At 42.1% G+C, this 25197-nt stretch overlaps 1 protein-coding gene across 1 annotated transcript; it reads left to right on the top strand.

Annotated features, from left to right (window-relative positions):
- The first annotated feature begins 922 nt into the window (after positions 1–922).
- Positions 923–23516, top strand: CALM2 (calmodulin 2). Its single transcript, XM_077813882.1, has 6 exons — positions 923–1075; positions 6312–6342; positions 18383–18526; positions 18605–18711; positions 19635–19770; positions 22876–23516. Exons 1-6 carry the CDS (start codon positions 1073–1075, stop codon positions 22902–22904), a joined length of 450 nt encoding a protein of 149 aa, XP_077670008.1. The 5' UTR covers positions 923–1072; the 3' UTR covers positions 22905–23516.
- The last annotated feature ends 1681 nt before the right edge of the window (positions 23517–25197 follow it).

Here is a 25197-nt window from a genome sequence, read left to right as displayed (position 1 = left end):
CATAAGGGATGTAGTAATATTGGCCTGAGTCTAAAGTAAAACACTGCTTTCACGACCTAGCAGCTGTTTCCGTTCACCTCAAGGGGGCAGGAGACAGGTAACTGCAAGACTCACTCTCTGGAATTCCCACCAGCACAGCTGCAGTTATGACACCGGGGCGTAGCCACTTGCTACAGACCGAGAGGTTTTCCCCTTGCAGTAAATCCACCCCCTTGGACAGGTGCTGGCTGCAGCTGCCAGGGCGTAGGTCGACCTAAGGACACAGCACAGGGCATGCCACTTCTCCCAGCCCTGAGTGAGGTATCGAGAACCACCGAAGTTCAATACACAGGCGAGGCCTGCGTGGGCGACGAGAGCTGTGGGCCCGACACACCCTGCCCAACCAGCTACAGCCTGACTCTCTGGGAAGGGAAGGCAGGGAGCTCTCCTGCCATAGCAACTGCACCGGAGGGGGGACGGAGCCGCAATGCGGTCACGAAGGGCCCAGCCGGCCCTACTCTGCCTGTGCCACCAGCGCCCCAAGCCCCGCTCTGCCGCCCGCCCCGGCGCCAAAGTAGGCGCCAAGCCCCGCCCCCAGGCGGCGCTGCGGGAGGGCGTCGCTTCGAGCCCCGACTGTGCATGTCCGAAGTGACGCATTGCAGGTACGAACCCGCCAATCAGCGCCCTCCTTCGCTCGTTCAGCGCCACAGATACACTTTCCTAAATGTTCCTCCGCCAGGAAAAGTAGCGCCATGCTCGCCCTTGCTCCCGTCGTTCCCCCAAGAGGAACCCTCCTGCTCTCCCGTGTCCGACGCTTTCCTCCGCTGGAGTCTGGGGACAGTGCGGGTTCAGATTCGAGATGGGGGCAAGGTTTGTAGGCAGGAGAGCGGCGAGCCGGAACTCGTTCCTACTCCAGCGACGGGGGTGGGGACGCGGAGTGATCTTGGAGGGGCGTGAGGAGGTTTATGAGGCACTGCTGGGCAGCGGGTTGGGCTCAGTGTGACTGTGAGGCGAGCCGCGGAGTGGATAGGTAGCGAGTGGTTAGCTACAGCGTTTTGAGCTCGAACACCCCCCAGCGCTAGGCCGAGCCACCATGGTGAGTGCGTGGGGGTGGGGTGGACTGCGCGTCCCCTCGGGCTAGCTCCGGGTCCCGGTCCGCGGGGGAGAAGCGGGCTCGCGGGGCTGCGGCGAGTGGGGCGGGAGTGGAGAAAGGGGGCGGCGGGGCAGCGCTGGGGTCTGTGGGGGGGAGGCGACTCGCGCGCGCGGTCCGACCTTCCCGCCCGGAGCGAGTGGCGCCGGCGCCGATTCAAAATTCAAACTGTCCGGTCAGTTGGCTGTGAGCGCCATGATGCTTGGGGGCGGGGAGGGGGGACAAATAACGGTTTCTCGTGGAAAGAGCACCCTGTGGGGTGGCGGCACTAGCCGCATCTCGCGCCCCTGGCGCTCGTCCAGCCGGACTTGCGGGGAGCCGTCCCCGAGCACTGGCAACGCACCGCGGAGCCCTACGGCTTGCCGCGGCGCTGGGGAGGGGCTGCCTCCCCGCCCCATCTGTCCCCAGGCTGGCGCAGGGCTCCGGGGCGGGCTCGCCTGGCGGCCCTCGCGCCGGGAGCTTTCTTACTGTGGCGAAGGGATTTCACTGCGTTTCGGTGCCGGCTTCCACCCGGACGCTCCTCTCGGTGGCCGCGGGTTTGCTCGTCTCCCGAGCAGACGAGTCCCGCCGGATCTGTTCGCGTCCAGTGTTCCGGACCAGCTCCTGGGGCGAGCGAGTAGCTCTTCTGATGCGTCCAGAGTGAAGTACTTTGCCCAGTAAGAAAAAGCAATACTAGTAAGTGCCTATTACTGTCCGTCCCGTTAAAGGAAAGTTTAGATCTACAGTGCAAAGGAGTCCTTTTTATTTCAGTAGCTGTTTTCAGCGTATCGGTTTGATTTTTTTTTTAAGCCAACCCCTAAAATAGGGTGCTGGCTAAAATGTAACTGTAGTATCCCCTTTTGGTGGGGAAAGATGCCAGTTTAACAAGACTCCAGATTATGCCACTACTCTAGATGAGCTGGACAAATACCAAAACAAATACTGTATATCAGAAATAGGTTCTCAATATAGCAACGAAAGAATTTAATGCTTACGTTGTCTTGTAGTCTTTTTCCTACCAAACCAAAACTGGATTAGCTTGCAAGAGCCAAGCAAGTTCTTAATATAGAGAAGGGTGTGACCAGGGGACATGGTGGCATCTTCAATATGGCTGTGGTCAGTACCAGCGGACCAAACTTGGTTAAACTGGAGAATGATGATTATTCAAATTGAATGTACTAGACTGTGCATAATGCTTTGCCCACAACTCAAGTTGTGACAACATATATGTAATTATATACTAATCCAGCTATCTTGTTGCTGATTTTGTGCTTCCTAGCAGCATAACTGTGTCAGCACTGGTTATAGTTAACAGGTGTTTCACCTAAATTCTAGGTTCTGGAATACAATTGCATCTGTTTCTGTGGCTTTAACTTGTTTCTGATTTGGCTCCTCCACTGCCTGCTGTGGAACTAGCTTAGAACTGCTGAAGTCTGCACAGGATGGCTAGTCCTCTTGTGTAGCTATTGATAGGAATAATCAAAAGGTTTGACTTAACTAGTACACAGTTCTACCTCTAGGGGGTGCATTCACTGTTCAGGAGTTGCACTGTATAACTAGTACTGTAGGTCTTTGCTTTAAGCTCTCTAGTTGCTGTTTTAATCACCTGACCACAGATAAGTTGCTGAACTGCAGCTCTAATCTTGAGTGCCTAACAGAAAAGATTTAATTTGATACCACAGTCTAGCTTGTAAATTTGGAGCGAAACTTTAAGGAAACAACATATTTCAGGGTGCGTTGAAATATATTTGAAAAGTTGGAGGTTTTTGATTGCAAACAAAAAATCATCCCCTTTTCTCACAGATCAACTTAAGCAATTATATTCTTTAAAAGATGATATTTTAGAAGAAAAGTCAGGTGGAGAAGGCTTTCCAGTTACCAGTGGGGGGTAGGAAACTATCCTTGATCATGCTGGTCAGATTATACCTTCAGAACAAACTGATGGGTAAACAAGTGTTCCTGAAGCAAGGTGTGAATAATCTAAAGCCTGTATATACTGGCCTAAGTGCATAGTATGAGCACTGGGAAGTTTTCTAAGGCAACTGTGGTAGTGTCCTATTTCTGTAGCTGCTACTCCAGCTTCAGAACTGAAGGCATAACCTCTGCTATATGCCTCTCGGCTGTATTGGCTTGTGGGGACATATAGCAGCAGACTTGCTGACTACACCTTCAGTTGCTGTATTGCAGCAGTGCCTGCAGAGCTGGGCTCGTCCACAGATGTTTGTTCAGTCCTATCCCACCCACAATGCAATTCTGTTGCTCTTTTTGTTTTACTTTCTGTGACTGTACATCTGAGGCTTCAATAGACCGTCTCCCTCTTATTCCAAAACTTCTGTCCACTTCAAGTACTGCCACAAGCAGGATAAATGTTCTGGTTAGTGATCTGTTGGATGATTTGCATGGGTCACTTTCAGAGGTAGGAAGTACTTGGAAATCTTAAATTAGGGAACGGGGGAACACTCAACAAATGAGCTGGATTTGTGAACAATATATAGGATTTAGAAACTCCCAGGTACTGACTTGTTTACTAGTGAGTGACATGCTCACTACTTAACTTGTTTGTGGAGTGTTTAATGGGTATAAATCCTCTAACAGAACTGTGGTACATCTGCTCCAGTCTGTTTGAGCTATAAAAGTAACTGGGAAGGTATTGCTTGTTTTGTAGTAGAGCTTTGAATGACATTCTAAAGGCAGACAGCTCTAATTTTGCAAGGATGTTTTCTATAAACTTGACTGGCACTGCAGTATGCAGCAGTGTTTGAAAGTATGCCATGTAAGAATTGGATGACTGTCTGATTCTGTCCAAATTTTGTCTAATACACTTTTTGTTTAAAAAAACTGGACCTGATAAGTCTGTGTAGCTTTTTGCATCTGTAGCTAGAGAAGCTTACAAAATAGTGGACATGTCTGTTGTTCTGCCAAACTGAGGTGGTGGGACTTAATTCAGTGCTGTGGGATGGGTCACAGGTGACTTAATGGATGCAATGAACAGCTATTTTTGATATTTTTTTTTCTGTGGTCATTACTGCATTGTCCATTTACTTTGTAGGCCATGTCTCTTAAATCTGTATCATAGCCCAATTTTCCTGAAGTGCTGGGCAAATTATTAATAATTAAATGGAATATTCAAATTCAGTATAACCCCTGTTTCCACAAATGTCACTCTTCAAAATAAAAATTTGAATACATGAAACTGTTCCCCATTTTTCTTTCTGTAAATTACCTGTTTAATTCATTATTCCTTTTCCAGCAATAGATGGAGTAGATGATTCCCTGGACAAAGATCTTATTTCTCATAAGTGAAATGAGTTTGAGAATAATGGCAACATTAAACTCTAATGTCATGCAGTAGTCCTCCCATTTCTTAGTTTTAAGACTAGCCTTGAAAGACTAGCTTGATCAACTTCACTAAATGGGTGGTCACAATAAAAATTGGAGAAGAGAATCAGTGCTGAAATCTCAAATTTTTATACAAGCCTGCTAAGTTCCCTGTAAGTTGGGTGGCCACACAGCAGCCTTCTTTGCATTGTTAAATTAGGCCTATTTTGTGACAGCCTCAGTATAATGATATAGAGAACCATATTCCTTAATTGTTGTAAAGCTTTAAATATTACTTTGGCTCAGTATTTACTATTCTTCTAAACATTTTACAAAATTACTAACGTTAATTTTAGTGTCAGCGAAGGTATGTACATCTCTAAAGAACCTGCCTGGTGACCTGCCGGGGGAGGGGCTCCCCTCCCCTGGCCCCAACTGAGCCTAACTCAACCTGCTGCATCTGGGGTGCCCAAACCCAGCTGGGGTGGCCAGGCCTGGACCTAGCTGTGGCCTGGACCCGCCAGGGAAGGGGTGCCTATCCTGTGGCCGCAGCCCCAGAGAGGCATCCTCCCCTTGCAGCCCAGTTGCTGCTGCGGGAGTCCTCTCTCCTTACCATAGCCCCAGAGCACCCTCCTGCACCTCAAACCTCTCATCCCCAGCTGTACCCTAGAGCCCAGCCTGGAGCCCCCTCCTAAACTCTGAATTCCTCAGCCCCACCCCCACCACATGAATTATGTTACATGTACCAGTATGAAGGTGATGGTGCACATAACAATTCCCTCTAATTTTTCCCACTCATGTGTGGGATGAACACTGCAAGCCTGCCACAAAAGTAAGAGTTTAGAGTAGCTGCAGATTAGGTTAATCTTCTGTCAATGGAATTTTAATGGGTAAATTTCTAGAAATACTCCTTAAAGTTGGAACAGCATGACCTCAGCTGAATGCTGATAATGTCTGAAGCTTATTTAAAGGTCACCTATTTTTGAAAATTAAAGAGACTCTTACTAAACTCCTCATGCCATTGCTTTCTGTCGAAAGGGGAACTTACTTGAAATTGGCTTTAATACTGTCCTTGTTGCTGGAAAACTGTAAGGCCCCAACACTAAAACTAATTGACGGTTTATAGGTGTGCAACTTTAAACAAATAGTGGTGCAGAGTTGTACAGGCTGTAATGCAGGATAGATTCAGGTGCCTAAGACAAAAGTCAAAAGGTATTAAAATACAAAATTTAAGACTGTTTTAATCAAACTTGTAAGATGATAATCTTGTAACCATTTGAATACAAGTATCATTAGTAACTTTCAGTACAAGCTGGTTATTTGATCACCAGCCTTTCATACAGGAAGCTTTCAACAGACGCATGAAGATCATTTGTTTTAGGAAACATTTTATTTTAGTGATGGCTTTTCTAGTCTGTTCAAAATCTACATTAGTCTGCATCTGAACCTAGCATGGAACTTAGAAGAGAACAATGGACAGACCTTGCATATTAAATTTATAGACTAAATTCCTATGTCTTCACTATTGATGATACTGATATACCTCTAAACACTGTCTAGAGGGGACTCAATGGCTCAGGAGTCTAGTAATTGGATATATGCTCTTACCTAGGTTAACTGCTCTATATTCAGCCCTGTTCAGTATTTGGTCATTACTAGCTGGTATTTTAACAACCTAGGAAATAAAATGGTGACTAGTCCTGCTGTAGTCAAGATGTATATTTTGAGACTATTTTTTGAATCAGCTCTGTAGCTTTAGGACTAAGCTGGAACATTGAAATGCACTGAGGCTCAGGTACCTAAGAATGAACAGAGATTCACAAGTGAATATGCTTTTGCAAATAAGTATTCTTGCTGGAATATAACATTATTTTTTCTATTATAGGCTGATCAACTGACAGAAGAGCAGATTGCAGGTGAGTTTTGAGATGCTATACTAACAAAAAAAAAAAACCTACACTTGAAGTTTCACTGAATTGATTTGATCTTAGTTCATGTGGCAAGTCATAATGAGTAAGTTAAATGTCTAAACAGGTGCTGGAACTAGGGGTGCTACCACACCCCCTGGCTTGAAGTGCTTTCCACTATATATGGGGCTTACAGTTTGGTTCAGTGGCTATCAGCACCCTCACTATACAAATTGTTCAAGCATCCCTGTTTCTAAATATAGAAAATACAAACAAGAAGTTGCCATCTCTAGTTTGCAAGTGAAACTTAGACTTGGCTTTCCTTTCAGGTAATGTTGCATACAAATCAGTTTGTCTAATTTTGAGATTCTGAATAATAATTCTCTACTTGAAAACAGTTCAGACACCATAATATTTATTTTAATTATGGTGAAGCCTGTTCTTTCAGTCCTACTTTGCATTGTTAAATTGGGCCTATTTTGTGATAGCCTCAATATAATGATTTAGAGCACCATATTCCTTAACTGTTATAAAGCTTTAAATATTACTTTGGCTCTGTATTTACTAACTCTTCCTTTTAACATTAATGATTTTGTAAAATGTTTACTTTAGTGTCAATGAAGGTACTTACATCTCTAAAAGTAAAGCACTAGTTATTGTTCATCTTGAAAGGTGCCTATTTTGTGTAACCAAGCTTTGTCAGTGCTTATTGTAACATCAAATATAAGATCTCATGAACTCTGAGAATTCTGCTTATTACTAATTGCTTAGCAGGTCTTGCTGCCTTGTTGCTCATTTGCAAATTCAAGATAGCATAAGAACTAATATTTTAACTTCTTTAGCATGATATTTTAGCTGGGGAACCTACACTATATGCAAAAAGCAGGAATTATGTGTGGAGACGTATTGCTTAATGCTGTTACTCTTGAAGTGAGTGTGGGTCTAAGAGTTTCAAAAGTACGGTTCAGGGATTAAATTCCCCCACATCCTGAGATAAACATTCACTACTTGCTTGTGGATGGGGTTGCAGGTGGATTTCATGATTATTGCTGGTTTTGCAGAAGATGAACTAACTCGGACTTTACTTAGTCTTCATCTATTACTATATTGGGTTATCTAGCTATAAAGAATGCAGATCTTGTTAATGGTTGAGTTTGAATAGGGCATACTGTTTCAGTAAATACTGTTAAATCTTGAAGTACTTTCCTGCTATTAAAAGTATATTTACATGGTATTAGAATTAAATGTAAAGATGCTCATGTTCAAAATAAACATTGAAATCTAGTCTTACCTGAGTCCTAAGTATAAACAAATAACTGTTACCCATGTTTAAGATTGCTCCTAAGCATTAATTTCATATTCAGAAAAATTAAATTTTAGATGCAAGTAACCCGTTTCCTAGCACAGTTTATATTCTCAAACCTTTGTGTATCCTCTCAGCATTTGTTTTGAGCACAGTTCTGAAACTGAAGAGCAGTGGGACTGTATTGTGTATTTATGCTGAAGTCTGAAAACTCTTGCTAATTTTTGGAAGTTAAACTGACTTATGGACTCCAGAAATCAAAGTCTAAAGTTTTATCTAATGGTTGTAAAATAGGTACCATGGCAGTAAGATCAATCTCATTCAGCCTCAGGGCTTTATAGATAGCTGCTTACATCTTTCAACTTTCTAAGGGATTTATTGCTAAAGAGAGTCTGTCAAACAAAACTTATCATATCTACTTGTTGCTTACATTAAGGCTTCAGTTGTCCTCTCTTACAGGCTGTAGTAGTCTTTGTACTGGTGACCTCTGTGAGGACACAGAAAAGTCAGTATCTGACACTGTTTCAGGGATAATGCAAATGTTGACAGCCCTGTGTTGATTTGATTGGACAGGAATGACTGCCTAATGGCTTTGAAGTCTAAAAGTGAAAAAACAGCTCCGCTTGAGATCTATGTATTGGAGTAGAGAGTTTGAAAAATAGGTCAATTATGGCTTTAACATGTTCATGTCTAAGGTTCTGTTATGCCAGTCAGACATGTCAAGTTACTGATTCTGTAATGCATGTAAAACATGTACATAATCCGTTTAGTTTACATCACTTTGTCTGCCAGGTTTGATTATGCATGCATGTCAGTGATAAGCTTCTATTGGTGCACTAAGAGAAAAAGAAATGGATCTACAGGTGTTTAGGATCTTTCCATCATTTGATCTGTCTAGTTTCATCTTGAAAATTCACATTTGTCTGAGTACACTTTTAGTGGGTTTTTGTTCGACAGCTCTTTTGCAGTCAGTAATATGGGGGAAATAATGGTGTTTCCATGACACTACAGCATTTACAAATGTACTTGATGCAAGCAAAGACACTTGTGGAAGAGCCAGTGCAGATTCTCTAGCCAAATGGAGAAATTTATCTGTACATAAGTGTGGCTGTCTAAGCACACTGTTAAATCTTGAGAGAGTAAAATTTGATGGAGATCTTCTCAGGAAGATAATGCGCAGCCTGGGAATAAAAACTGGATTGAAATTGTGGTTCTGACACTTCAATTTTATTTCCCAAAACTTTATATCTGAGATGCACTCTGAATATGTGGCATACAACTAGTAACTGCATTGTGTAGTAAATGTACTTCAGTGCATCTGAGATGGCAGTGGGGGCTTGGGTTCTTCAAACCTTCACTTCTCAGACAAGTGAAGGAAGTGGCAGCTTATTCAACAAATGTCTTCATCTATGTTAGACTAGGACAACTGGTATTATACCAGGTGGCTTGAGACCCAAAAATACTAGTGTTGAGACTTGGATTTCACATTGGAAGATTGTGCTGAGACAGTCCAGTTGACCCCTCTTGATTCAACAATAACTTGATAGCGATGCCCACATTTAATCCTGAAGTCCCTGTGATATGTAGATGGAGGAAGGCTTCTGAAGAGTTAGGTCATGTCTACACTACACAGCTTTTAGTGACATGGCTGTAGCGACACAGCCATTCCATTAAGTCATGCAGTGTAGCCACTATTTGTCAGCTCTCCTGCTGACAAAAAAACTTCTATCTCCCCCCCCCCCCCCCACAGGTGGCATTTACATTGTCAGTAGGAGTGCTCTCCTGCTAACAATGTGCTGTTCACGCTGGCACTTGTCACAGCAAAACTTTTGCCTTTTGGGGGAGGGGAAGGTCAACACCTCTGAAAGACACAAGTTTTGTCATTCAATTGCCTCTGTAGACATAGCCTTAGTGGCAGAGGTTAGGTCTCACAATGATATAGAGAAAGCTTGAAACTTTTTCATGGCTGTTTAGAAAAGTTATTGGCTTTATTAAAGCACTTGAAGTCACAGTAGGTATAATTAGTCTGAGTTTTGACAGCTTGGTGGAGCCATGTGGTCTTAATTTATGCTGAAATTGCTGCTTGGTACTACAAGTTACCTTTCTGCTTCATGGATGATATGTGGATTGGACTGTTAGCTGGAAGAGGTCAACAAGAATAGTGGCAGAAACTCTGGGAACAAACAACTAATTTCTGGAAATAGTTGGTCTACCTATCTAGCATACCACGTCTGAGTAGGAGCTATCTTTCTTGGCTGACCCAATCTGGGAAGGAGATACTGGGGACCAGATCGACAAAGGGACTTAGGAGTTACAACCCCTAGAAAATCAAGAAAACAACACTGAGGTCCTCAAAGCCTGAGTTTCAGATGCCTAGGCTTCCCTCTACAATGAATGGGGAGAGAAAGGTGCCTTTGAACAGGAGTCAAAAGCCAGCAAAGTAGGTGGAGAGATTCCTAAGCCATCCAATGGTAGATGATGAGTGGGACATATTCTAAGCCCTAGCCTTCTCTTGGAGATAGGCATCTAAATTTGGACTGCAATTTGCAGAAGGCAGCTCTTTGCCAAGGAAGATGAAAGGGAAGTAGGTGTCTTAACTCACCGCCTCCACCAGAGGAGGTGGTATCAGTGCCCACCTTCTTTTAGGCCAGTAGTTAGAACATTGACCTGATATGTGGGAGACCAGATTCAGTTACCCCCTCAGGCAGAAAGTGTGGAGGTGGTGCCTTTTCCTATGCATAGATTTTGAATGGTACCTGCTCCAGTGGGCAGCCTCTGAGCATGCCTACTTAGGCCCCATATGCAACTTAGGCAACTGAATCTCTGGGGCTTGCACAGGAGCTAGTCTTCTGGGCACCTAGAGAGAGGCAGCAGTGCACATGCACAGTCAAACATAGATCCCCTAGGGAACTCTGACCCCAAGAACTTAGTCAGTTTAGACACCTACAGTTTGGGTGGGAGGCTTATGGAGCCTAAAACTAGGAATCGGGCACCTGAATACCTTGTGGATCAGTGTGAGAGTCTATTAGTGGAGGAGACCACTACCTTGTCCAGTAGGAGGACAGGCTACTAGTACATCTGAGATGATTAGGAATTGGCTCAGGAAGCTGTCCTAACAATAAACTAACTTGCTACTTTCCCTTAATTGAGTATTTGACTGTCCAAAAATAACTGGACAGTTGACTTGTCAAATATTGGTCAAACCAGGGTGGATTTGATTTAAAACACTAGTCGGGAAGACTCTATTTAATCATAGGTTTCAGAGTAACAGCTGTTAATCTGTATTTGCAAAAAGAAAAGGAGTACTTGTGGCACCTTAGAGACTAACCAATTTATTTGAGCATAAGCTTTCGTGAGCTACAGCTCGCTTCATCGGATGCATACTGTGGAAACTGCAGAAGACATTATATACACAGAGACCATGAAACAATACCTCCTCCCACCCCACTCTCCTGCTGGTAATAGCTTATCTAAAGTGATCACTCTCCCTACAATGTGCATGATAATCAAGGTGGGCCATTGTAAGGAGAGTGATCACTTTAGATAAGCTATTACCAGCAGGAGAGTGGGGTGGGAGGAGGTATTGTTTCATGGTCTCTGTGTATATAATGTCTTCTGCAGTTTCCACAGTATGCATCCGATGAAGCGAGCTGTAGCTCACGAAAGCTTATGCTCAAATAAATTGGTTAGTCTCTAAGGTGCCACAAGTACTCCTTTTTTCCATTTAATCATGGTTTTCTACATAAGTGCATTTTTGTTGGTTGTTATAACCTTAATACATATTCTTCACAACTCCAAGATGCAGGTTTCATTTTTAGAAGATACACACTATACATTTTTAAACTGATTTATTTTGAAAACGTTTCAGATTAATTTTACAGCTATATCAGAAAATGAATGATTGTTTGGTTATTTCATTTACCAAAGGTAATTGAAGCAGATAGTTCACCTCTCAGTGACTTCATAAATATTTCCAATTCAACAGGTTAATCATTAATATTTAGAGGATTTTCTTGCCATCCTGTATTAGGAGGAGAACATCATGAGGCAGACATTTAGTTGTTTTCTTTAACTAAAACATTAAGTATTCTGGGTTTTTTTTTTTCAACAGCAAACATAATAATTTAACAAAACAAGCATATGTCCCTCGCTTCTGACATTTATCTCAAGATTTATTCTTGTCCAGATCTATTCCACCCCAATAATCTTCTGTTTATTGAACTTTCTGAAACTTTGCACTTTTAGAGAGTGGTAAGGGATTGACTGTGAACACAAATTTGCAGAGGCACAATAGAGTTGAGGTCTTATTTCTCACCTCTCTTTATTTAATTATTAAAAAACATTTTTGCTGCTAACAAGCATGTTCCCTCTGGAGACACATCCACAGTTCTCAAACTGCAAAACTAAGCATCTCTGACGGTATCTTCTAGACCGGGATGGGCAGACTTTTTGGCCTGAGGGCCACATCTGGGTGGGGAAATTGCTTGCAGGGCCATGAATTTAGGGCAAGTGGTTGGAGTGCACTCCGGGAAGAGGCTGGCACCATGTCCCTGCAGCCCCTGGGGGGGGGCACAGAGGGCTCCGTGTGCTGCACTTGTCTGTGGGTACCTCCCCCTGAAGCTTCCCCCCTCCAGACCACAAAGACGTGATGCCAGCCGCTTCCCAGAGCAGGGTCCACGGTGCTACAGGGGTGGCAATCCTGCAGGCCCAATCCAAAGCCCTGAGGGGTCAGTCAGCCTGTGGGCTGTAGTTTGCCCACCCCTGTTCTAGACTGAGCACTGAGTCCCATTGTGTAGCTAGAAAGATTAACCTAAATAAGGTAAAGAGAAGCCTGTGGAACCCCATAAGATTGGGTCCCTAATCCATGAACTATTGGAACTCATTTACAAAACTTAAACATTACATGAATATATTGTCTCATTCTATAGAATTAGAATTTATCATCCCTATTCCATGATGAGATATCTTTGAGCTATAATGTATCTTAATTAAAACTATCTTTAGATAAGTTTTTCCTCAAAGCATTTTAGCAAAAGTCTGATTTTTAAAAAAAACAAGATTTTTATCCACCATGGGTCAAACATTGTCAAATGATCAAAGTTTAAATCACTAACAATATCCTAGAATAGTATCAGAGCAAGACTTTATGGTCTGCAATAGGCTTAGCCATAGCCTTGTACTTAAGTAACTTATTTGTAATTAGGCTTAACTGAGTTCCTTTAACATAGAAAATGAAGAACACAATGAAGTGAAATTCTTAAATGAGTTACATTCTTTAGCAGTGTTAGGTTAGTATTTAAATATGAATGTTCAAGACTGAAGTTACAAAAGAAAAATTAAATGAAAATAAAACTCATAACTATATAGTCATTTTTAAATGCTTGTATGCTAGGTAGGAAGTTGGGCAGCTCTTCAAGCAGCCTGATGGCTGTGCATCTTTTCTCTTTGTTGAGGAGGAGGCTTAAGATTGGTCTGCACTGAAAATTAGATTGACCCAGCTATATCGCTCAGTGGTCTGAAATCCACACCTTTAAGTGATATTGATAAGTCCCTGTGTAGACAGCATTAGTGCAACAAAGTTCTGCCATCGACCTACCTACAGCCTCTCGGGTGCGTTACCCACCTCAATGGGAGAACCACTCCTGCTGACATAGGTCATATCTACACCAGTGGCCTCCAACTTTTGAGGGTCATGTCCCCTTTTCCCTGCTTTGGGGCCGGGAGCAGGAGCAGGCTGGGGTAGGGCACAGGGTAAGGTGGCTAGGGGCCAGAGTTGCAGGTGGGCCACAGTTGGGGCCGGCGGCTGGGGGTGACGGAGCTGTGGGCAGGCCACGGTGGGGACTGGCAGCCGGACCACTGGCCAAGTGCAGAGCTGTACCAAAGCTGGGACAGGGTCAGGCATGGACCCAGAAGCTGGGGCGGGGCTGGAGTAAAGCTATGGGTGGGGCTGGGCTTGGTGGTGCTCCCTTGCCTGGCTTGGTCTGCTGCAATCCCCCGAATGTTCCTCCGCACCCGCTTAGAGGGGCGCATCTCAGTTGGGGGTCCTCTGGTGTACACTGAAGCACTATAGCGTTTTAAGTGTAGATAGGTCCTTTGTGGTTGTAAACCCTTTCCACTCCCTTCTAAGTTAACATCTGTATGTTTGTCTGGTTAGCTTAAATTGCAAGACCTTCAGGGCGGGGACTGTCTTAACTTGTTAATGTGCTTTGTAAATGGCCATGTGTATTGTATATATTTGTATGCCAGGCTCACATGCAATGTTTGGTTCAAATCTATTAGAACAATCAAGATACTTAACTTTCAGTTAGTTCATCATTTTTCAACAGATGTCATTAGCATGCACTGAAAGGAGTGATCAGGACACTTAGACTGCATCATGGTGCCATCCAAAGCATGGGCCACTACCTACATCAGGGCATTCTTGCTGGAATATTTGACTGGTCAGTTGACCAGCTTGCCAAGCCTACTCTGTTTTGGGGGAAGACTGAGAAAGTGGTAGCAAAAATGATTATGTAAAAATAGGTTTGGTATTTTTATTTGCCTTCTGCTTTTTGATCCTTTAGGATGCACTGAGGTCACATTTTGAAACTTTCTCCACAGCCTCAAGGGCTAGATGTGAGGTCCACAGGTGCCTCCAGAAGTCCAGGTAGCTGTATTGGCAAAGAATGTGTGTTCATGTATGAGACCTGGCCAGGAGTCTGTCTTCTCTCTGTGATGCAGCTCTTGTCACAGTTAGCCATGGCTTTGTGATCTCCAAATTGACCTATTGTAATGTGCTTTACTTGAGGCTATTCCTAAAGACCATTTGGAAACTTCAGCTGGTACAGAATGTAGTTGCCCACTTATACTTACTATAGAAAACAGTGCTGTTTTATACCTTTGCTCTATTAAGAGATTACACTGGCTTCAAACATTTTCATACTTATCATTATTCCCACCATTGATCCACAGGCTTTTACACATGTTCAGGGTCCTATTTCCTAGACTTTATCACTGCTGTAGTGGAGGTGGGAGTTGGTGCAGCACAGCTGGGCTGTTGAGGTTTTTATAATGGGGGGAGGAGGGAGGCTCAAAGAAAAAGTTGAGAAACCCTGTTATAGTGCACTTCTGATCATTTTCTATTAACATATGACTCCTCACTTCAGTAAAAGTATGTTTAATTCACATTTTAACAAGTGCCTTGGGACAGTGACTTTCAACGTTTCCAGACTACTGTGCCCCTTTCAGGAGTCTGATTTGTCTTGTGTACCAAGTTTCACCTCACTTAAATGACTTGCTTACAAAATCAGACATAAAAATGTGTCGTCATACTGTTACCTTTAAAATGGTTGCTTTCTCATTTTTATCATATTATAAAATTGGAATATAAATATTCTAATTCCATTTCAGTGTATACTATATAGAGCAGTATATAAACAAATTGTATGAAATTTTAGTTTGTATTGACTTTGCTAGTGCTTCTTATGTAGCCTGTTGTAAAACTAGGCAAATACTTAGATGAGTTGATGAACCCTCTGGTACCCTTTGTGTACATGTATCCCAGTTGAGAACTAGTGCCTTGGGATATTCAGCATGCAGTGTATGAGTCTTAGGGCTTGTCTACACTGGCAATTTACAGTGCTGCAACTTTCTTGCTCAGGGGTGTGAAAAAACACACCCCTGAGCACAGCAAGCTTCAGTGCTGTAAAGCACCATTGTAGACAGTACACCAGTGGTGGAAGCCACACTAGTAGCTATACCCCTTGTGCAGGTGGTTTGGTTTAAGAGCGCTGGGAGAGCACGCTCTCTCTCTCCAAGTGCTCTGCTGTGACCACACAAGCCACATTAAGCTGCAGCAGTGCTTTATAGTCTAATAATAGACTAGCCCAAAGTCATCTAAGTAGTTGATGACACAGGTGCCACAAGTACTCCTTTTCTTTTTGCGAATACAGACTAACACGGCTGTTACTCTGGAACAACTTACTGTGACTACTGCAGATGGGTGTGTAAGTGAGAACTCTCTTGGAATACTTCCTGTTGAGAAACTTAGAGGAAAAATCCACACCCCTGAATGATGCTGTTAAACTGACCTAACACCTGGTGTGGACAGCACTTGCTTGGCTGGGAGAACTTACCTTGTTGACCTAGCTACCGCCTCTTGGGGAGGTGGCCTGCCTTATGCTTAGCTGGCAGAATTTTCATAACTTAGTCATTAAGGCTCAAACCAGCTTCATGCAAAGAAAATGTGAATTTAGTAGTAAAACTTCACTTTTAAGTTTAAATCGGGTGCCTGTTGCTAAAGGCAGATGGTTTTTGGTATGGACTCTAACAGCTTCATTACTGGCTTGTGCAGCCAAACAGTGTTTCTTGTACTAATCTTCATTGGGGAATGTACTTGGTATTTGGGAGTGCTTTCAGGTAGCAGAGAGGCATTTGTCTCTAAACTGATCCTTAATCACAACTTTTTAGGGCTCTGAAGGCTTACTTTGAGCAGTGCTAGAGCTGGAGCAAATAAATATCTCCTGGAAATACTCTCAATTGCACTTAACCACCTGAGTGGATTGATTGATATTTCTAGTGAAGAGTAAAGTGCAACTGAGCACTCAAATTGAGCTGTAACTAGTCTACAAGTGTACAAGAGCCAAATACTTCTGAATTTTTTTCACTTAAGGATGAAAGGTTGCTGTTCAAAGGCTACTTTTGTCTAGGATATTGTAGCTGAAATAGCTGTAACTGCCTACTTCAGTAATGTAGATGAAACATCACTAGCACTTTTGTACAGTAGTATATATGAAAAGGCTGCTAATGAAATGTCAATCTTTTGTTCCTGTCTACTCTATTTTCAAATCGTTCCTGTGGTTTAGTGACTTATGGTGCTGATGGTTAGTCTTAAACATGGCCTTGCTTGGTTGTTTGGCAAGTGGGTCAAATAATGTGAGTTGACCATCTATTTGACCAAAGTCAAATGCTGAAATATTTAACAAGAATGTCCTGATTTAGGTGGCCATTTTCCTTTTGATTGCATCATGATGCATTTTCATTTTTATAATTCATTGGTTTACATTTGACTTGAGTTTTAAGTGACTTGTTTTTGAATTAGGCATAAGTACCAGAGGCTCCTCTGGTTTCTCATCTTAAGAGATGGCTTGAACCTGCTGCTTTTGAGTATCTTGTGTAACAGGACTTACCAGTTAAACCTCCGCAAGTGGACTTGATAGGGTTTATTCACTTCAGGCATGCTTCCTTTAGATCAGCAGAAGTAGAGAATTTAAAGTAGAGCCATCCAGAAATTGGCTAAGATGGAGTATAGAATACACTAATGCTAGGGCTAATCAAACAAATTTGGAAAACTGACTCATTTCCATAGAAATTGTTTAATTTTCACTGCTACTAGTTCTAATACTAAACTTTAATCTATGGCTAACCCTTTCATATTAGAAAAATAGGCACATTTCTTAAACAACTCCTTCAGTTAGGGAGAATGCTCACTAGGTACTGACAGATGGCCTTCCACTTTTATGAATGAAAGGATTGAGTTACATTTAGGGTTTCCGGTTCTAGTTGAAATTCGATCCAGCAAATATTTAAGAGCTTTTCTCAGACTTACTATGCTCTACTTCAGACTTTAATTGAATTGTTCTGTAGGTAAGCCTGGTAGACCCAAAGACTTTGCTGGGAGATTTCTACTCCTGGGGGAAATCTGCACATATGCAGAATTTATGTCCCCTGCAGATTTCTTTGCTTCCCCGCAGAAAAATGACTTTCTGATGGGGAAGCCACAAGAGCAGGGTCATGACCCTCCCCAGCAGTATGTTTTGCGTGCCCAGGGCAGCCAGCAGAGAGGTAAATGACTGTGGGGGCAGAGGACAGGACTGGGGAAGACCCAGCCGGTGGCTTCTACCCTGTTCTGGGTTCAGCTTCTAGTCCTGGCTGCGCTGAGGACGATGGGACTTCCTCTTCCCCTGCACAGCATCTGGGTCAAACCCATCCCCAGATTTCTCCCTTAGCAAACTCTGTAGCCCCTGCCCCTCCTTGCACACATCACTCCTCAGCTGTAGAGAGATCACTGTACGGGGAGCTGCTCCCCCATCCACCCAATGCTTGTGCATCCAGACCCTCCCAAGAGCCTCACTCTGCTGGACCCATAATCACCCCATTCCCCCTGTACCTGGACCACACCAATGAGCCACCTGGACCCCCTGCAGCATCCCATAAACATTGCACCCAGAACCCCCCAACAAGCCCCTGTGCAGCCAGATTGCCCCGCACCTGGATTCCCCCACCGAGCTGCCTGCACCCAGATTGCTTCACACAGAACCTTATCAACCCACTCCTGGATCCCTCCACACTTGGACCCTGCCAGACTGAGTCTGCCTGCCTGCACCTCACATGGAGTGGCAGGGCCCTGGGGTGTTTCTGGGGCAGGCCTGGTCCTTGGACTGTCAGTGTTGGGTGCAGCCTTGCTGCTGAGTCTGTGTCCCTGTGCTCCCCAATGCCATGGTGGAGCTGCCACCTTTATTTTAAAAAATTTGCAGGATTTAATTTTTTGGCACAGAATGCCCTCGGGTAACTTTTTTCCTCAAAGCAAGGGCTCTAGATTCAGTATTCTAGAAAACTAAATTCAGTGCCTGAAATAACTAATAACCTGCCTAATCTAAAACAGGAAACCATAAGTGTTTGTAACTGATCACAGGTGATACATCTTGACTTTTTGATTAGTCATTTCAAATTAAGTTGGTTTTAATAATCTCTTGTCTCGTCAAACAGAATTCAAAGAAGCCTTTTCACTATTTGACAAGGATGGTGATGGTACTATAACAACAAAGGAATTGGGGACAGTGATGAGGTCACTTGGCCAAAACCCCACAGAAGCTGAGTTACAGGATATGATCAATGAAGTAGATGCTGATGGTAAGCTTTCTAAGAAGCAATTTGTTGAATATAAACTTTTTAAATGTGTTACTAATAACAGAATTAATTCTCTTGCAGGCAATGGCACAATTGACTTTCCAGAATTTCTGACAATGATGGCAAGAAAAATGAAAGATACAGACAGTGAAGAAGAAATTAGAGAAGCATTCCGTGTGTTCGATAAGGTACTAAAGTATCGTATAAGGTTTGCAAGTTAGTTGAGGGATTGAATAAAACAAATTCCAAATAACTCTTATTACTAAATCCCAAATGACTAGTCTAGAAATTCTATATACGGTAGTAAGATCATACCTAGTCACTACCAATTGCCACTATTGTTGGACTTTGGATGGTCCTCTCATGTAACAAATAGAAGGCCTGGACATATTTTAGGTGCTAGTCAATGGGAAATTACTCCTATTTGGGGTGATTGTGAAATCTTAATAAACTTCATTGGGAGGCATGTTACAACACTTAATGTACATGGGGAGATCCCTTTCAGGAGTGTCATGCAGTAGACAAATTTCAGGAGATACTTCAGTAAGGCACTCGGGTGCCTATCTAAATGGTCCACATACTTGTTGTAAGCTGGAAATTATATCCTAGCTTCCATAAATTTACAGGCTCTCAGCAGTACAAAACACTTTGGCTGCAACTCCATGGATTTTTTTAGATATATTCAAATGCACTAAAAACTGCTTAAATTCAAACAGTGGCTTGTTCCGTATACTTACGAATGTACAATATCAAAGTAGGGTTGCGAACAGCCACAACTTACTGCTTGTACATAATTGTTTATAGAGGAAACATCAAATCGGACCAGTTAGATTTTCTTGAATGTTATAGCTGATATGATATGCATGTTAAGTCAGTTGTACAGTTAATTTATTGGCTTTTACTTATGAATTACTGAGGTACTACTGAAAACAATTCTGACATGGTCACTTCCCCTCTGGAAGTGGTGTTGTGATGGAGAGAGCAATTAGCGACTCTTCCATTCTAGAGAAGCTCCTACTTCTTGTCTATAAGTACTGTATGTAGAGTAATTTCAGAGGTTATTTGGTTCACATTGAAATTCTCTTTAAACAGTTTAAACTTGTTTCTTTAGGATGGAAATGGTTATATTAGTGCTGCAGAACTTCGCCATGTGATGACAAATCTTGGAGAGAAGCTAACAGATGAAGAAGTTGATGAGATGATTAGGGAAGCAGACATTGATGGTGATGGTCAAGTAAACTATGAAGGTAAATTTCACTAGAAACAATGCATTCTTGTTTTCTGATCTGAGGAGCTACTTGGTGGATAAGGATGACCTGAAGTGTTCAGCTGAAGTCAAGCTTCATTCAGCTACACCAGACTACAAGAATTTGTTTATGTAGGAAATATCTCCTCAGTGTAGGGATTTTTATGGAGAAGGGTACTTAACTGTATATATTTGGTACAATTTAAATCACTCCAGCTCCTCAAATACTTGCATAAGTGATTCTTTGGCTCCCAATTATAGATAGCGGTTTATTGCTGCTTTTACTTCTAGAGATGAAGGATGGCAGTGGAACCATTATAAAGACCTGTTAAATTCAGGTGACTAATGCAGTGTCTCAAAATCCTTCCCAAAACTAACTCAACCAGAACCAGTAGCTCCCTCCAGTATAATGTTGTACCGAGTGAGGTGAGTTTAACTGGTGATTGTACATGTATTTAGCTCTGCCCCAATTTAAAGCTATTCATCTGAAAACCATACTAGGAAGTCTAGTCCATTGAAGTCTTTAGTCAAGAGTTAAATCTGAATTCTTACACCTGCAAAGTTAGTTAAATGTCTTCAATTTGAGGAGAAAACTCCTTAAACCCTGTACTCTAAAGAACTCTAGACTTAACAAATATATATATAAAGCATTTCATGTGAAATAGTACAGCAGTGACCTACTTATACCAGGTTTGTGTTCCTTGCTCACTGGTATCCCAAGACTCTTTGCTTGTTAAATCCATTAAAATTTTAAATTTGAGTGCTTGGTCATGTGTTCATAGTGTCAAAGGGTTACTGTTGTTTGGAATGAAGCTGGATAGTGTTAAGATTTCATTTTATCCTTTGGAATTATACATATTGTAAGGACCCTAGTTGATCTCATGTCCACAGATAACTTCTAGCTCAACTCTAGGGCAACGAAGGGAGTCTTTATGGATACCTAAAAAAGAATCAAATCCTTCAGTTGTAATAGTCCTTAATATTTCTAGTCAGCTAAGATTACACACCTTTCTGTATATCTTAAGCTTTTGCTTTGGAGTGAGAAGCCATTTAAGTTGTTATAGACATGCTGTTAATGGGTCCAAAGTTGCTACTCCAATTTATATTGCAGTAAGAGGGTAAGCAACCACCATTTAGATTTCTAGCAATTAGTGTACAGTTACAGAAACAAGCAACTATCAATCCTATATATAGCCAGTTATTTCCATTTTGACAAAGTCTAGCACTAGTCCCTGTACTCTCTCTACATCTGAGACTATTTTTCCACAGAAAAGGTTCCACTTTTCCTGAAGCAAAAAGGCAAATTTTTAGAGGGCAGCTAACAATAAGCACACTCTAATAGCCAGGACCAAATAAATCATGTTTCACTATATACATAAAATCTAGACCCTGAGAGCTCTATTTTAGAAATTGGGTTTCTTTCCTTCTCTTCCCCCTTATGAATGGCTAGTCCCCTCCCTTGAAGCTGAAGCAGAGAAATTAGACCAGAGTATGAAGAAAGCACATGCAATTAGGAACTGATACCCTGCTCCACCTCTCCTGCCATTCTTCCCTCTCCTAACAAGAGAAGTGTGCTGCTCATTTGGGAGAGCAGGTCCCCTTTCTTCCAGCAGTCTTTGGCTCCTTCTCCCTGTGCTTCTCAGTGGCTAGTCAATACCCAAGAGCATGCCAGTTGCCCTCAAACTCCACCCCATCAGCATGCTCATCCCTAGGTCAGTGACACCAAGATTCATAGATTCTGAGGTCAGGAGGGACTATTGTGGTGGTGTATTCTGACCTGTGTAACAGGTCATAGAAATTCCTCAAAATAATTCCTAGAGCATATTTTTAGGAAAAGCAGTCAGTCTGGATTTAAAAATTCGGTGATGGATTCTCCATCAAGACCCTTGGTGAATTTGTTCCAATGGTTAATTACCCTCACTGTCAAAAATGCACAGTATGAATTTCTCTAGCTTCAACTTTCAGCCATTGGATAGTGTTATATCTTTGCTGTATTGGTAAACAAAATAGTTAATGGGTTCTTGATCTAAATATTTAGACTGTTATCAAGTCACCCCTAAACTGTCAACTGCTTCATTGGTCCATATTGCAGCCTCTTCTGTGCAAACACAATAAACTAGTTATTTCAATTTTGTATTTCATGGCAGTTAACAATCAGTCTCCTATGAAAGTGACTAGTAATGCGGTCTTTGCCCAATCAAAGCTGGTTGGGTAAAATAGTAAAACAAAGGGCAATAGTATTGTACAGAGTGGAAGTCTCTTCAAAGCAGACAAATATCTGCAGCTGCTAAGCATTTGCTAAAGATCTGTCAAAGAAACCTGAAGACTTAATTATGGCCTTCTAGAGGCTTGCTAGAAATATTTCCTAACTGTGGTATGAGGTGTAAGATAAGGCCCCAAAACGCTGTGGGACTCAATACCACAAATGTCCTTATGTTTAGTGGGACAAGCCAACCCCCAGTAAGTTTAGAACTAAAACTGCAGCAAATGATATGCTGATATGCAGGTCACAGGGTTCTCCTGGAATAGAGTGCTGGAGAAGATAGCCTAACTTCAAACACCTTCCTGCAAGAGACATCTCAGACATTGATTAGGAGTATCAGATCTATGTGAAACAGCATCAAGGTATTTAAGAAGCCAACTCAGAGTTCCTCCTACACAAGCATTCAGGTCTTGAACAGTTCAGGCAAACAATGCACATTACAACAAAGCTTAAACTTCTTCATAATTTATAAACACTAGCAGCCTATTTAATTTCAAAACCAGGAAAAAATATCCATCTCCCTTTCTATTTCATATAAGAAGTCTTGAAGTTTAAATCTCATCAGTGTGATAGATTTGCTTGCTTTGATCTGCTTAGCTCTTGGAAGGCTCCAGACTGCTGTCCCTGTATGGCCCAGGGTCCTAATGAACAGCTCAGCCTACCATTAGGGAATTTTTTCCCAAGAATCCCCTGCAACATTTCATGAACGCCCAGGGGTTCACAAACCCCATTTTGGGAACCACTGGTGTAGAGGGAGATTCCTTTCTGTTCTGAGAGCCTGTAGTCTAATTGCATAAGAACTTAGTTTGAGAGATACTAATACAACTCTCTTTTCCTTTGCAGAGTTTGTACAAATGATGACAGCAAAGTGAAGAGATTGTACAGAATGTGTTAAATTTCTTGTACAAAATTGTTTATTTGCCTTCTCTGTTTGTAACTTATCTGTAAAAGGTTTTTCCCTTACTGTCAAAAGAATATGCATGTATAGTAATTAGAATTCCATTCCTCCATGTTTTTCTCCCTTTATCTTACTGTCATTGTTCTGATAATTTTTTGGAAAATTGATCAAAGTAACAAATGTTGCATGTGGCTTACTCTGGATATTTAAGCCCTTCTGCACATCTAAAGTTAGTTGGAGTTGGTCAAATGTGGGAACCATCTGGGTTATGCCTGTTAAAGTAGCTTTCTTTAGGAAACTTAGCATGTTGTTGAAATGTGGAGCCTTAACTCTGCGTGGACTATTGATAGTTAACAATATGAAACTTAAAAGTTGCACTATTGCAAAACGGGTGTATTATCCAGGTACTCGTACACTATTTTTTGTACTACTGGTCCTGTACCGGAAAAAAACATTTTCTCCTATTACTATGCTTTTTAAACTTTGTTTAGCCACTTATTTTCAGAAGAATCTGCTTATGGCACAATTTGCCTCAAATCCATTCCAAGTTGTATATTTGTTTTCCAATAAAAAAAATTTCAATTTACCCATATTGTTTGTGTATCCTTGTATTATTTATGGTATTAGACTGGCAACTCTACAATGAGATTAATAACCTCTACAAGTAAATCATGACCTGCATGCTGAGTGGATTAGATATTTGTTAAAGTGACTTGTAAAGAATGCTGAGAACTAGTGTCTTGGGGAAAGTTGCCATTTTTATCACGTTAATCCTAAATTTGGAGAAACTATTCCAGATAGTTCTGTGACTTTCTTCAATATTTTGTCTGGAAGGCTGGAACTTTAATAAAATGGGTTGCTATGGTCTGACTCCCTGCCCACCATCTGAAGCCTTTCTGCTGTCATATGGATGACTCTGTAGTTGACCTAATTAAAATTGTTTGCTTTCCTTGCGACTGATGGGACTTTGTCAATACTAAAGATCTTGAGACTAGTAATTTTATCAAAAGGAAACTCCAGAGCGCATGTGCTTGTAAATACTCTAGGGTTAAGACTTAGACTTAGTAACTTTTTGAAATACTTGGCCTTAGATTAAGAGAAGTCCTGTTCTACAGATTGGCCATGATTGTGGATTGTAGCCATTAGCAAAGTTGAGATGTTACAATAAGCAGGACGCAAGTAAAGTTATTTCACTTGGATAAGGACTAATTTAATGGAACCCTGAACCCTACATGTACCACAACACTGAAGGCACCATGTATGTAGCTCTACTCTCAGCTGCATCACATCTTTCATTTGGAACAGCAGTAATGGCAGAGGGCCCCTCATCCCAGAGGGGTAGGAGTAATAGCTGAGGGCCCCATTCACTCAGTACTTACACCATTGTCTAGGCAGGTGGATGTGGCTTTCTGTGCTCTCCTCCTGCCACATAGTCTTGGAACAACATCAAGTGCCTTTTTCCTTTCTATTCCACGCCTTGGATTTGTGTAACATTACATTGGTTTTAGGTAATCATTTCTCCTGCTAATTTACATGCTTTTAGTTTACCCATGAATGGCTGTTGTGTAAAAAGTATGTATGTATATGTGTGTGTGTATGTATGTGTGTGTATATATATATATATATATATATATATATATAATATATATATATATCCTGAAAGAGCTTGAAACAAGGCCAGGAACTAAATTATTGAGGGTACTGATTGACTGACTGAAGCAGCATGCTTAAAAACCTGTAGGACTTTCTTAATACACAGTGTTCCTACTTTTAGTGTGATACAGATCCTCAGTATTTAACATTTCAGTGAGCTAAGGGCATAAATACCTTTTGAGCATCCTGGCCTTAATCTCTGCCTCAATTTCCCATCATAAAATGGGAATAATAGTACTTCCCTACCTTGCAGGGGTGTTGGAGATAATGCATTAGACAGAGGTCCTAAAATTTGATAACTGCCATCAGGGTATATCTACACGGGAGTTAGCCCAAGCCCAGGACAGCACTAGGTGTCTAAATTCCCTGTAAACTGGGCAACCATGCAGCAGCCTATTAAGCACCCCCCAGGCACTCGGGGAACCCACCCAGCTGGGACCTGGATCCACACAACTCCTGGAAGCAGTGGCATGACCCTCTTCTGGCTCCTAGGTTTAGGAGCAGCCAGGGGACTCTGCATACTGCCTGGACCCCAAGTGCTGCTCTGCAGCTCCCATTGGCTGAGAACCACAGCCAATGGGAGCTGTGAGGGTGGCACATGCACACAGGGCAGT

This window comes from Eretmochelys imbricata, chromosome 3 (genome assembly GCF_965152235.1).
Source record: "Eretmochelys imbricata isolate rEreImb1 chromosome 3, rEreImb1.hap1, whole genome shotgun sequence".
Lineage (NCBI taxonomy): Eukaryota > Metazoa > Chordata > Testudines > Cheloniidae > Eretmochelys > Eretmochelys imbricata.
The sequence above is the reverse complement of the archived record's forward strand: the minus strand, read 5'-3'. Positions and strand labels throughout refer to the sequence as shown.